The sequence below is a fragment of the Panthera tigris genome, chromosome D2 (assembly GCF_018350195.1).
Source record: "Panthera tigris isolate Pti1 chromosome D2, P.tigris_Pti1_mat1.1, whole genome shotgun sequence".
NCBI classification, from domain to species: domain Eukaryota; kingdom Metazoa; phylum Chordata; class Mammalia; order Carnivora; family Felidae; genus Panthera; species Panthera tigris.
Window position 1 is genome coordinate 19,708,818 of NC_056670.1, and position 12,320 is coordinate 19,721,137.

At 39.3% G+C, this 12,320-nt stretch overlaps 1 protein-coding gene across 8 annotated transcripts in view; it reads left to right on the top strand.

The window, feature by feature from the left end:
* Positions 1–370: 370 nt before the first annotated feature.
* BICC1 (BicC family RNA binding protein 1) overlaps positions 371–12,320 on the top strand; it is a 285,342-nt gene continuing 273,392 nt past the window's right edge. For 6 of the 8 annotated variants that reach the window (XM_042960566.1, XM_042960567.1, XM_042960568.1 and 3 more), the window contains exon 1: positions 371–580. In XM_042960566.1, coding sequence (XP_042816500.1) covers positions 391–580 — 190 coding nt within the window. In that variant the 5' untranslated portion in view covers positions 371–390. Of the gene's footprint in view, positions 581–11,463; positions 11,721–12,320 lie in introns of those variants that run through there. The other 2 variants (XM_042960571.1, XM_042960573.1) reach the window with 1 other exon arrangement.

Below are 12,320 nucleotides of genomic sequence, written 5' to 3' on the forward strand. Positions count from 1 at the left end.
GCGGCCCGCCCGCGCGCCCGCCCGCCTCGGCTTCCCGTGGGCCGGCGGGGCCAATGAGCGCGCGGCGGCAGGGGCGGCGGGCGGGGAGGGGGCGCCGGAGCCCTGCGGATGGAGGCGCGGGCGGCGAGGCGCGTTCATTCCGCGCGGGCGTTGCTGGCTGGGGGAGGCGCAGTCACTGGCCTGGGATTGAGGCCGGGACTTGGGGTGGCGGGCGGCTCCCGGGGCTGGGATGCGCCGGGGGCTCCGTGGCAGCAGCGTTGGCGGAGGCGTCGGCGGCGGCCGGGGGACGAGCTAGCGCCGCGGCGCGGGGAGCCAGTCGAGCCGGGCCGGCGAGCGGAGGCGGCGGCGCAGGCAGAGCGGCGGCCGGAGCCCGAGCGCCGCGCGCCCACCATGGCCGCCCAGGGAGAGCCCGGCTATCAGGCGGCTCAGTCGGACCCGGGCTCCAACAGCGAGCGTAGCACTGACTCGCCCATGCCAGGTTCCGAGGACGACCTGGTCGCCGGGGCGCCCTTGCATAGTCCTGAGTGGAGCGAGGAACGCTTCCGCGTGGACAGGAAGAAACTTGAGGCCATGTTACAAGGTAGGCATCCCCCGCGTTCTCCGACTCCCCGTCGGAACCCGTACTCCTTCCCGGACATCCCTGTCCCGCGCCCAGCTCCCTACTCCAGGGACAGCCGACTTAGTTCCCCGGTCCCCTCCCCCGCGGAACTGCAGGACACCCAAGGAGTGAAGACCTCACGGGACTCTCCACCCTTCCACACCTCTCCGGTCTCCAGGCACCGGGAGCCTTGTGCTAACTTGACCCGGCTTCAGAAAAGCCAAAGGCCGAGTTTGTACCGGCGCGCCCGAGTTGTGTTCTTGGATACTTTGGAGATGCCAACTTTAGTCCGGACACCCGGGCTGTGCCATCAGGACCCACTAGGACCGCACAGAGTATGCGTGACTCTATCCCCACTCGCCGATAGCCTTGAATTCTACCTCTGAGCCCCTCTCTGTTTCTCCTCTTGTCAGTATCCACTTCCTCCAGCTGAGGGGCCTTGTTTAGCTATTGGGAAACACTGCCCGTGTCAGAATTTAAGATAGGAGTTCCCTCCCCTCCACCCTCCACGGGGCGGTAAAGAGGGGCCTGGATGGGGGTAAGCAGCCAGAGTGTGGGGATTGTGTCAGCTCAATGCTGCTGGGTTGGAGGACACCGTGTGTTCAGCTCCTGACAGGCTTATAAAACAGATCCTGAGTTACACTCAGTTCATGAAAATCTTCCTGTACTATGAATATCTGTCTTACACAATGTGTGTGTGTGTGTGTGTGTTTAATTACCTAGTTTCTCTGGGACTTTCCCAGGCACAATAGCTTTAACCATATCGGACTGGAAACAAATGGTGAGTTTTAATGGGATGGTTGGTTTCTCAGAGTGAATGCTAAAATGTCCAAGGTCATTTTGACCTTCCTTAAAAATGTTAATTACTAGCCTACCTGTAAAGCCACCAATGTGGTCATTTCCCTTCTCCAGAAAAATAGAGTAGTTTGAATGACTGTGATTCTGTAGAGGACCAGGCATTAATTTGATTAAGGATGTATGATGGGTTCATTCAGTGGCTAGTACCCTTATATCATTAGAGGATTGGAGCTTTCCAACTATCTTTTGTGGCTTTGTGCATAACCTACTTTGACTTTATCAGTCAATGCATCACAACATGGAGATTTTTAGCCCTCCCTGGAGATTTTAGCCTCCCCAGTGGCTTTTAAAACAATTAAGCGGGTTATTTTAAGAGAGAGCAACATATTTTCCAAGACAATAACTGGGTAGAAACAAACGGCAGGAGTGTTTGGCTGGCGATTGTGGATGAACTGCAAACTCATCTCCCTTGTTGCTTATTGTTATTGATAAACATCCCTAGTGCTTAATGTGTCTTTCTCTCTCGTTCTCTCCCCCGTCCCCGCTTTAAATTATATAATTTTCTAGAGAGTTACTTCTGTGATAAACTGTTCAAATATGGATAATGTATTGCAGATTTAGAAATTAAATTATAGTAGATTTGGAAATTAAAGTTGTATTTCAGTAATACATTTTATTTCATTTGTTCCCTGGTTCTTTTTCCTAGTTTCTGATTGTAAAACAAAGTATTAAGTTTATTCGTAAAAATATTGTGAGATTGTTTGGATCAAACTGATAGAGTACATACCCATCCTTTGACCAAGTTTCCAGTTTGTTTCCTACACGAGTGTGGAATGATGTGAAAGGTGGATCTTATAATAATACTATATCTTCCTTACCTGTTCACACAGGTAGTGACAGTGATGTTAGTTTCTAGGAAACCCTCGTGTATGACTTGAGCTTTAGAAGTGGCTTTCTTTGTTTTTTTTTTTTTTTTGAGAGAAAGAGTGAAAGAGCAGGGTGGGTGGGGGGAGAGGAGGGGAGAATGGCAGAGAGAGCGAAAAAGAATGAATCTTAAGCAGGCTCCATGCCTTGTGCAGAGCCAAACTCCGGGCTCCATCCTGTGACCCTGGCATCATGACCTGAGCCAAGATCGAGTGTTGGTTGCTTAAGTGACTGAGCCACCCTGGCTAGAAGTGGGTTTCTTTTTTGAATAAATTAATTTTTTCATTTCGAATAAAATGAAATATGAGTGATACATTTCTTAAATTTGAAGGCTATCCCCTTGTAGATATATTCTGAGATGAGATGGTTTAAAATTGCTTCACAGAGATAGTTTCTTTTATAGAAAGTCCTAAAAGAGTTAATATTTATTCAACAATCTGTATATAATGAAATATTTACATTTCAGCCCCAAAGAATTCTTTAATGCTTGAACATAGCGCTTTGATTAGCTTCCTAGAAATCATCAAGAAGTGGATTATGCATTCCGAGAAAGTAAATTTTGAACACGTTTGACAACAGAACCTAGTGCACAGTGTACCAAGGCATTTTGTGATGCATGCTTCCTAGTGTTAAATTATGTAGAACTACTGTGTTTGAAGGAGTAAGACTGGTTTTCTGAACAAAACATAATCCTGTGTCTCTTTGTTTTAAACCAGATGATTATAGCAAGAGTGGGCAGTAGAATCACTCAAACCTAGATTCAAATCCCACAGACCTTGGGACAGTTCCTGGGCTTGCCTTTGTCTCAATTTGCTCATCTCTAAATGGGACTGATAATTATTTCTTTTACGGTAGGTACTATGAGAATTAAAAGAGATATGCCTGATAAGCTAAAAACTTGCCACACTGTTGGTAAATAAGAGCTTAATATAGATTAGTTGCTTTTATTATTATTAATAGTAAGTATCACAGCATGGATTCAAAAGATTTCCAGCACCTGTTATAATTTCTGACCTGTAGTGCAATTTCATATTGTAGAAGTAAAATATACACCAAGATAGGAAGTTTGGTAAGTCAACAAATATTCGAATATTGTTAGATATTCTTGGGTGTAAAACTTTTCATTTGGAAAGTTCCAAATTAGTATTTGCCTGGTTGGATTTCTCATTATTGTGAATTTGGTTTGCCATTTTTCTTTCCATAATTGCCTTAAAATAATGTGTAGAATTCCAGTTCAAATCAGGATAAATAAGATGATCTGTCTTTAAGTCTACATAGTGCAAATTGGTGATTATAATGCTTGGAATTTGTTTCTAGAGAGACTGTCCTGGGGGCAAGTTAATCTTTAATGGGTTGCATTTTTATTAGTAGAGAAATTCTTCTACGCAATGGACCAAAAATTCAGTGATGTTAAAATATGGGCAGTAGGGCACTGATCAAAGAAATTAAATACCATTCTTGGATGATCAGTGAATCTCAAAAGAATTGATACACATAAAAACCACCAGGCTGAAAATGAAGGGAAAAAATCAGTAATTTTTCTTTCTTTCTGTCTTTTTTTTTTTTTTTTTTTTTTTTGGTTTAATAACTACTTTGGAACAGCCATGTAGAGTATCTGACATTTTTGTTCAAGTGTAAATGAAGATTATCAACTTTATTAGTCAATGGTTTTATAAATGGGAATTATTTTCAAGTTTATTTAAGTTAATGGTCAGCCTTGGAATGGATACCATGGACAGCACTGTTTAATCGTAAAGAAAAATTGTTTTTAATTTATTTACTAATTTTCAAAAATTCGATTTCATGCCTTGTGTGAGATAATAGTATTAATTCATTTAAGTCAAGGAAATGTGAGTTATAGTATAGAAAGATGGAGGAGAATGGTGTAAAGTCAGAAGAGTCAGATATACAGTTTTGGTGTTTTCTAGAGACCCTGAGAGGCAAATGTAGAATTTGTATATTTATACTTTTCTCTCTCTTTCTGTCTCTCTTTGAGGCTGTTTTACATCTTACTGTTACACTTTTCTTTTTATGTTGAAAAACATAACACATGTGCCATATAATTAAAAATTCCAATAGGTGCCTGGGTGGCTCAGTTGATTAAGCGTCTGACTCTTGATTTCAGCTCAGGTCATGATCTCCTGACTGGGTTCCTGAGATTGAGCCCAACATAAGGCTCTGTGCTGGTGGCACTGAGCCTACTTGGGATTCTCTCTGTCCCCTTCTCTCTCTGCCCTTCCCTCACTGGTACTCTCTCTCTCAATAATAAATAAACATAAAAAATTAAAAAAATTCCTACATATAGTTTAGAAGCATAGGCATTTTCAAAATTTCAAATCCCTTGTTTCATTATAGAAAGAATGGAGTGTTACAAGGTAGGAAATGTCCTGTTTTCATGAACTGAGGTTGACATCTGGTGGGCTTTTAGGATATTGCTATTAAAGACTTTAAAAACCATGTTGCATTTTTACAATGATAGGCAAAATGGGAATCATTTACTTCTGCTTGCTTGAGTAGCAGAACTAGCCACTAAAACAGGTTATCACACATCATTGATTAAAAGTAAGAGCAGCATTAATGTTATTGCTTTAATTCAGCAAGTAAAATGAATCTTTAGTGAAGATGGTCTTATTTTTTAGATGTTCTGTGTGAGAAATACGAAGCACAAATATGTGAAAATTAGGGACTACTGAAAAGGAAGATAAATACGAGCTCAGCTGAATATAGTTTTCTAGCTAATGCTTGATTAAGGCTAATACAACAAGAGCAAATCTAATAACCTAATGAAGTTTAGTGGTTAAAAGCACAAGGCTCTGGGCCCAATGTGGATTTGAGTCTCAGTGCTGCCTTCTAATAGGGAAATAGGGAAAATTCATCACCTTCACTCCTTTTTCTAAAAGGAGTTGTTAATAGTTCTTGCATCTTGAGGTGGTTGTGACAATTAAGAGAAAAAAGATGTATGTAAAACATTACGGGGCTGGAAGTGCTGAATAAATGGATAATAACTCTATTATAAACCGTAATTCATAAAATGAACATTCTTATATTGAAAATAAAAATCAGGTGTACTGGAAAATGAATTAAAATGGTCTTATGATAAGTTAATAATCATAGCTATCTAAATATTATTGGCCTTCCTGGCAGCTCACAGTATGATGAGTATATTAGCTTCTTGTAAAGGTGGTTGAGTATATACTGAGTAAAATTATATTAGACATGAGTGTGAAATTCCAGATTTTGCTCAGGATGAGATGGCTTTACACCCTGTTTAGTTGTCCTTGCCTTAAGTATTTTTCATTTTTTGAAGGGTCCTGAGCCAGTCACTTCTGAAATTTTTACTAAAGAGTAGATGAAAAATCAATCTCCTTTCTAGTTTTATGTTGCTCTGAATTTGTCATTCATCGGTATCTGGAAAGACACTTCTTTCAAAGTCTGTGTCTGGGCTTACATGTTCTATTTGCTCACTTGTAAAATGGGGACAGCAGTAGTCCTATCTTCTGGGAATGTTGTGGGCACTGAATGAGACACTGCATGTGAAAACCTTAGCCTAGTTCCAGGCACATGGTGCTTAGTAGGTGTTAGTGCAACAGCAGCTCTGTGCCCTGTGATAGATAAAGATTTCAAAACCTTAGAAAACAAATGCTTGCCAGTTTTGTTTGTTTGTTTGTTTGTTTGCTTTCTTGCTTGTTTTTTCAAAGCTGCCTGTAAGTCCCTTTTGTTTAGGGGAAGGGGAGATTTAATTTTTAGGTGTAGTCTTTCTCCAGTCAGAAAGTTAGGACAATTGTAGTGGAGTCAGAGAGCAGAACTGAAGGTTAAGATCACTTTATAAACAATGAAAATGTACGTCAGTGGTTGTGTAGCTTGACAGTAAAGAGCTCAGGAGCTGCTGTTAGAGTGGCCCATATTGGGGTCTGCACTTTGCCTCTAGTAGGGTTCCTGTAAGGATAAAAGGAGATGGGTGTTAAGTCCCTGCCCTCATGGACATCGAGGACACACTCTCAGTAAACGCATGGACTCTCAGTAAATCTTAACTTTGTGAAGACTGGAGTTTTGGTGAAGTTGATCATTGATAAGTTAAAACAGAAAGGTTTGTCATATTGATGATTTTAATGGGTGGGAATGTATTTGGCTGTGACTAACAGAAAACTCAACACAGAGTGGCTTAAACAAGCCAGAGGTTTATTTTCTCCACCTAACACAAAACCTGGAGCTAAGAGGTCTCAGCCCTACAATAGTTGTCCCAAGGGCATCAAGGAGCCCAGCGACTACTCTCCTCACCTCCCCACCCTCAAGTGGCTTTTGGCCTCATTGTTGTAGACTGGCTATAGCTATGCCTGGAGGTGCATCTGGGGGTCTGTGCAGGGGAAATGAGAATAAACATTGTTTTCTATTTAAGATTTTGTCAAAGAATTCTCTCTCCTGAAACTTCCATCTGTATTTTTTTTGGCCACTCTTTGCTATAAGAGATGCTGGAATTATAACTTTTTTTCCAGCTTCTCTAACCTAAGTAAAGGAGAAAGGGAACCAGAATGGATCCAACCCATTATTTCCCTACAGCGGATGAAGCAGGGGGAATTGTAGCAAAATACAAAGTTGTGATTGAAGCAGCAGAGGCTTGCTTGTATTTGGAGACTGGCCTGCATGGAGAATCCCTAGAGATTTAGATTATTTAGTGGCATTATAGGTAGGTAGAGTTTCTTTCTTGGCATAATCCAGGAATAAACATAAATTCCAAAGACAAAATATCTTTGATCATATAAAGCTCTTCTCATCCTGCTACTGCTTTTACAAACAGGACCTAAGGCCACTAAGTATTGTAGCTTTTTCCTCCACTGTTTTCTCCATATCAGGTACTGGTTTTTTTTTTCTTTTTTTGATTGATAATTACACAACAGTACAAATGCCCATTTTTCCTTTTATTACCCAAGATATCCTTTCTCTCTTCCCTTTTCCTTCCTGCTTGTCACCCATCTCAAATTGCTTTTGGAATTGACAGGTTCAGTGTAGTTCATGTTTCTCTCCTTTTGGGTTTTTGTAGATTGGTTACTGCAGTATTCCGGAATTTGTTCAGAAAGATGAAGTCATTTTGGAGGCAGTTTGATAGTAGAATTATCATCAGATTTGTGCCATGTTTTGCTGTTTGAAATTTTCCAGAATGATGAGCTATTAAAATATACCAGTTGGCTCATTCTTGTTTATTCTGTTTATTTTAAATATAGTTCTTAAAAAATGCTTGGGATAACAGTGACCATATGTATTCCTTTATGTAAAATGCTTAATAAACTACCAGGGATGAGGCACAATTGTAATGCTAACTTATAGTGGCTTTTGCTGTGCATGGGGATGACCTTGGCAAGAAACCCTTGTTTTGCTGCAGAAGCCACCAAATTTGATTTTTAACCCTTGTGATACTAACATTTAGGGCAGTATCCAAAATGCATAAACCATTAATAGAAACATTTTGTAGATGTTATTTATACATTTGTAAATACATTTCCTGCCTCCCAAGCTACTAATAACTGTAGGCGATGAAAGCATTTAGTTGTTACCAGTATTAAATCGGTGCTGGCGTATAAAAAGAGAATGCTCACTTTCTAACTGTAAAGTAGTTTTTCTGTTAAAATGAGTAAGATAAACCAGACGTTAGTTTGCATATTGAGTTTATGTGAAGCTTAATTGCATCTCTTGTGTAGCAAGATGCTTAAATCTAGGATTTGAAAATTAGCCGTTGCAGTTTTTTTTCTCATTATGAAAGTAATGTGAACTTCTTATAGAATATTCTAAAGTACAAACAAATGTAAAAAAAAAAAAAGAGAGAAACCAAATGTCATTCCTAATCTAGCAATAACCACTGATAATATTTTGGGAATCTAGCAATAACCACTGATAGTATTTTGGGAATTATTTTCTGGTCTTTAAAAAATATGTCCACACATAATTTATTTTTACAACAGATATTGAGTTCCTACTATATATCAGGTACAGTGTTAGGCTTTGGGGATGCAGACAAAACCAAGTTGGATATAGTCCCTACCGTTCTGTGTCTTGTGTCCCTTGCATTCTAAAGTGGGATCACACCCAGTTTTCACTTAACATTGTGTCATGAGTATTTTCCATTTCATTAAAGATTTTGAAGAGCATGGTTTTAAATGGATATGAACTCTCCCCTTGACATATCATACTTTGCTTAAACATAGCATTTTTTTGTGTGTGTCTGGGAGTGGGAAGAGCCTATTGTTTTTACTCAGATTGCCCAAGATTCAGATCCTGGGCAGATTAATAATTCCTGCCCGGACCAGTAAATAACTTCTCTGAGCCTCAGTCTTCTTATCTCTAAAAGGGGGATAAAAGTATCTTCTAAGTTGTGAGGATTAGAAATACTGTGTGTAAAGCACCTACCAGTGCCAGATGCAGTGCATATACTCAAAAAATTGCAGATGATAAATATTAATACTGCTGTCCTAAACACTCTTGCCTAAAAATGTTTTTTGCATCCTTGATTATTCACATAGGAAAAACTCTTACTAGTGAAATTTTGGGGGTAAAGGGCATGGGCATTTTAAGACTTTTGATAAAGTTTGTAAAATTATTTTCCAGAAAAAGTTTCACAGGTTAGGCAAGAAGAGACAATAGATTTGCAGGATGTCTGCTCCTTGTGCTTGTGCTCTTACAACCTGGCTTGTTTGAGCTGATAGTGGTGAGAAATTAGGATGTAATTGAATTACCTATCTAGAGTTAGAGCTCTGTATGTTTCCTTCACTGAAAATTTTGAATGGTGTTTATTTTACTGGATTAACATGTCTTTGGATCAATAGTTCTTAAAATCTGTATGCATAAAAATCTGTATGCATAGAAAGGCAAACTCTGGGCCTCTCTTGGAGATTCTGATTGTGTAGGTTTGAAGATTGTAGTGGTGGTTGGAATCTGCATTTTGAAAAGAATCTCTTGTGAGTCTGATGTAGGTGATCCTAGGACTTTGTACTCTTTGAGAAACATTGCTACATAGATGATGATGATCAGAATTAAAAAGCTCCAGATCCTTTTCTTTCTTTGATTTCCTTTATGTTTGAAGCCAGTACTTTCTCCATGTTAAACCATCTTGAAGCATTTTAGTCTAGCATAATTTGTTACTGGCACACCATCGTTTACAGTGGCTTGTTGTAAGGGACTTGAGAAGAGCCCAAGCCTATATATTCCTTTGCGGGGGTATATTGTCTTTATTATTGCACAGGAGTCTCAGAATAAATTTAATTTTCCTACAGACTCCCATTAAGTTAGGTGTAACAGACACCTACCTATTTAATATATTATGAAATAATCTAAAAGGACACATTTGTTGTTACAGAAGTTTAAAAAGCAATATGAAGGGAACTTTTTTTAATTTTGTTTTTTTAATTTACATCCAAATTTAGCATGTAGTGCAACAATGATTTCAGGAGTAGATTTCTTACTGCCCATTTAGCCCATCCCCCTTCTCACAACCCCTCCAGTAACCCTCTGTTTTTTCTCCATATTTAAGGGTCTCTTATGTTTTGTCTCCCTCCATGTTTTTATATTATTTTTGCTTCCCTTATGTTCATCTTTTGGTGTGTCTTATCTCATATGAGTGAAGTCATATGATATTTATTTTTCTCTGACTAATTTCACTTAGAATAATACCCTCTAGTTCCATTCACATAGTTGCAAATGGCAAGATATCATTCTTTTTGATTGCCAAGTAATGCTCCATTGTATATATATACCACATCTTCTTTAACCATTCATAATTCGATGGACATTTGGGCTCTTTCCATACTTCGGCTATTGTTGATAGTGCTGCTATAAACATTGGGGTGCATGTGCCCCTTCAAAACAGTATACCTGTATCCCTTGGATAAATGCCTATTGGTACAATTGCTGGATCATAGGGTAGTTCTATTTTTAATTTTTTGAGGAACCTCCATACTGTTTTCCAGAGTGGCTGCACCAGCTTGCATTCCCACCAACAATGCAAAAGAGATCCTCTTTCTCCACATCCTCGCCAACGTCTGTTGTTGCCTGAGTTGTTAATATTACCCATCCTGACAGGTGTGAGGTGATATCTCATTGTGGTTTTGATTTGTATTGCCCTGATGAGGAATGACATTGAGCATCTTTTCATGTGCCTGTTGGCCATCTGGATGGCTTCTTTAGAGAAGTGTCTATTCATGTCTTTTGACCATTTCTTCACTGGATTATATGTTTTTTGGGTATTGAGTTTGATAAGTTCTTTACAGATTTTGGATACTAAGCCTTTGTCTGGTGTGTCATTTGCAAGTACCTTCTCCCATTCTGTTGGTTGCCTTTTAGTTTTGCTGATTGTTTCTGAAGGGAATTTTTAAGAATAAAAACAATCATCAATTATCTCACTATCCTAATGGCTGTTTTCACTTTTCTGCCTTGAAAAGTAGTCTTGACATAGAATCCTTGACTATTTGCATAGAGTTTATGTAGTTCATGCTGTAGCATTAACTATTTTGTATTTAGCATTTAAGCTAATAATGCTTTATATTTCTTTTTGATTCTTTTCAGAATTAAAATTTTATAGTTGAATACATATGGTCAAAAAAATTTTATAGACCACCTTATAGTAAACATGAATTACATTGCTTTTTTTTTCCCCTTTGGAACTGTATTCTGAGGGAAAAAAGTTGAGGAATATGGTTACCGAAGAATGGTAGTGATTTTGAAAGCAGCAGCCAACTTTAATTGAGCACTTATGTGTGAGACACTGTTCTGGTGCTTTAGGCCTGTTCAGCAATCCCCACCTCTTATGCTACAATCTGTGAGATACCAGTGCTGTGGGGATCCATGTTTTACAGACAGAAAGGCTATAATGATCCCTTTAAACTTGGGGCCTGGTTTCTTTTTGGAGTTTTTAGTGGATTTAGATACTCGTTTTCTCCTTAGGGTTGTTGTATAATTGAAGCTCTTATGCAGTGTGGAGACATACCACATCTGGATCTAAGATGAGAAACTGTACTCCAGAATAGGTTCATGTTTCCTCAGCTCCCTGCAGAAATGCAAAGGAATGTGGTGGTAGGCACAAAGGTAGGTTAGAATTCTCAGTGAGAATGCACGTGTTCCAAAGCTCTGCCTTCTAGTAGCTTTGGTTAACTCTTCTGCTTTCTTCTTCATGAAACAGGGTAATCACATCTCTTTCCCAGGGCTGTGGTGAAGATTATATGATCATGTATACAAAGTTGGCTCACAGTTGTTCCCTGTACATGGCCTATATGTTTCAAATTCATCTCCCATTCTCTCCAGCATCTAGTCCAGTGCTGTGTTTATAGAATAAATGACCCATGGTGGAGCTCGATTGAAAACTGTTCTATTTTGGGCTGTGGACCTGGCATTGACCTCCTGGAATTGGACTTTAAAGGTAGGGCATGTTCTTGGCCTTAAAAAATACCAACAGTTCTGCCTTACACAAGTAAGGCATAGTAATTGTCCACATGCAAGTTAGTTTTACTTTACCTTTATTCTAGGGACTGTGTAGAATCTTGTATGGTTAGTGATAGTATTTTAGTGAGAGTATTAAATGAGAATATGCAGAATAATTCAGGGAGGTTAATGTTGAATAATTTGTATCTGTATCTGATCTCAATTAATTGTATACATTGAAATTTATCAAGGTTAGCCTAATTATTTGCAGATACTGGATTATCTTTTTCTTACAGGAATACATCTTCAGATACTTGTTTAAATATGATTTTAAAGCATCTCAGATAAGAGACCATCCATTCTTGACATAAGTGGTCTTTTATGTTAGTTTGCTCATTGCACTAGGATACTCACTGAAGTCCTTTTGATTAGAAGGAAATAAACCATTCCTCTCAGAAGAGTGGGTTAGTCAGGCAACTTGAGTTCATGATCTAGTCTTGCCATTGACCATGTACAAATCATTTAACCTCTCAGGATTTTGGATTAGATGCCCCCTCAAATGCCCTCCAGTTTTAGTGTTCTGAGTCTTTTGCACAGC